The 1,504-nt window shown below is 33.4% G+C and overlaps 1 protein-coding gene across 1 annotated transcript in view; it reads left to right on the plus strand.

Annotated features, from left to right (window-relative positions):
- Window positions 1-501: 501 nt before the first annotated feature.
- Phum_PHUM571980 (Galectin-3, putative) overlaps window positions 502-1,504 on the plus strand; it is a gene marked incomplete at both ends in the record, with an annotated part of 1,272 nt that continues 269 nt past the window's right edge. The window contains 3 exons of the mRNA XM_002432099.1: window positions 502-516; window positions 927-1,273; window positions 1,352-1,475. Coding sequence (XP_002432144.1) covers window positions 502-516; window positions 927-1,273; window positions 1,352-1,475 — 486 coding nt within the window. The remainder of the gene's footprint in view (window positions 517-926; window positions 1,274-1,351; window positions 1,476-1,504) is intronic.

Consider the following 1,504-nt stretch of genomic DNA (forward strand, 5'->3'; position numbering starts at 1 on the left):
ATTATGTACATAATATATGTAGAGCATTTATATATTTTTAAAAAAATATAAATATTCATGGCACACGCATTTCGATATATTGAAATTGGATTTCCGGGTAAAATTATCGACGTAATAGGAAAAATTTTTATTAATTAAAAAAAATTCATAAAATGATAATAAAACGCCCCTTACCCCCCTTCTCCTCTTCAAATTACAATTTAATTTTACGTTTGTGTGACCCCGCCCTTCCCCCACATAATAATAATAATAATAATAAAATTAACCTTCAACAAAACGAATCCTGATTTATTTTTTTTTTTTTTGCAATGTCTTGTTTTGGGAGCCTTGTATATAAAAAGTATATAAATAGCGTTTGATTTTGTGTTTGTTCATCAAACGTACTCTCTTCAACAACAACAACAACAACAACAAACATCAATCGTGATTCAAATTCGTGGGAAAGAATAAAAGAAAAAAAAAAAAAAGTTTAAATTTTTTAATTGTAAAAACTAGGAGGAAATGATCGTTCAATTGGTAAGAATTTCAAGAGAAAAATAAAAATTTTATAATTATTTTATTTTTTTTGGGGGGGGGAGGGTGGGAGGAGGAGGGTTAAAGTAAAGGATAAACGGAAATGTTGGATACTTTTTATATTTGTGTAATGGGGGTAGTGAGTGAGGAAAGGAGGAGGAGGAGAAGAAGAGAGGCACGTTAATAAAAAGGGATTTTAAAATTTAAAAGGATCCTTTTATTATTAAAATGCATGAACTTTTTTGAAATTGAAAAAGGTTTGTTTTCTCTCTCTCTCTCTTTTAAAGGATTTTGTCAATATTAAACGTTTGATTACTTTGTTTTGCTTTTTTCTTTTTAATAAAAAAAAAAACTATTTTATTATTGAATATTTATTAACTTTAGGGGTTGTAATAAAAATTTTTTTTGTTTAGTTTTTTTTCGCTTCCATCGTTATTTCCGCTTTTGCCGGACCAGCCGGTGACAAATATCCGGCTGGACTCGATCCAAATCTTTGTCCAAACTATCCAAATTGCGATAACGTTTTGCTAGCAGCTGCTCAGACTCAGCCTGGAGTCTACACAAGTGGAACCTATAACGGAGCCTATAACGGAGCCTATAACGGAGCCTATAACGGAGCCTACAACGGAGCTTATAACGATGCTTATAACTCTGGAGCCTACGTACCGGAAGCTTATTCGGGATATCCTAATACTGGATTCGCATCGGGTGCTTATACCGGATTTGGAAATCCTGCTGGAGGTGCACACGCTGTTCCAGGGTAAGTTTTTTTTTTTTTCTTTCAAATTTATCGATTTAAAAGGTAATGAATTTCATTTGTGAGTTTGATTATTTATAGATATCCAGCTGGAGTGAATCCGGCTAGTTGTCCAAACTACCCCTATTGTACAAATTACGCCCCGAACGCTTATCATCAAGTTGCTCCATTGCCAGGATTTACACACAGGGAATATCCGGAAGGCGTAAATCCAACGACTTGTCCAAACTATCC

The sequence above is a fragment of the Pediculus humanus genome, genomic scaffold, assembly GCF_000006295.1.
Source record: "Pediculus humanus corporis 1103172108303 genomic scaffold, whole genome shotgun sequence".
Lineage (NCBI taxonomy): Eukaryota > Metazoa > Arthropoda > Insecta > Psocodea > Pediculidae > Pediculus > Pediculus humanus.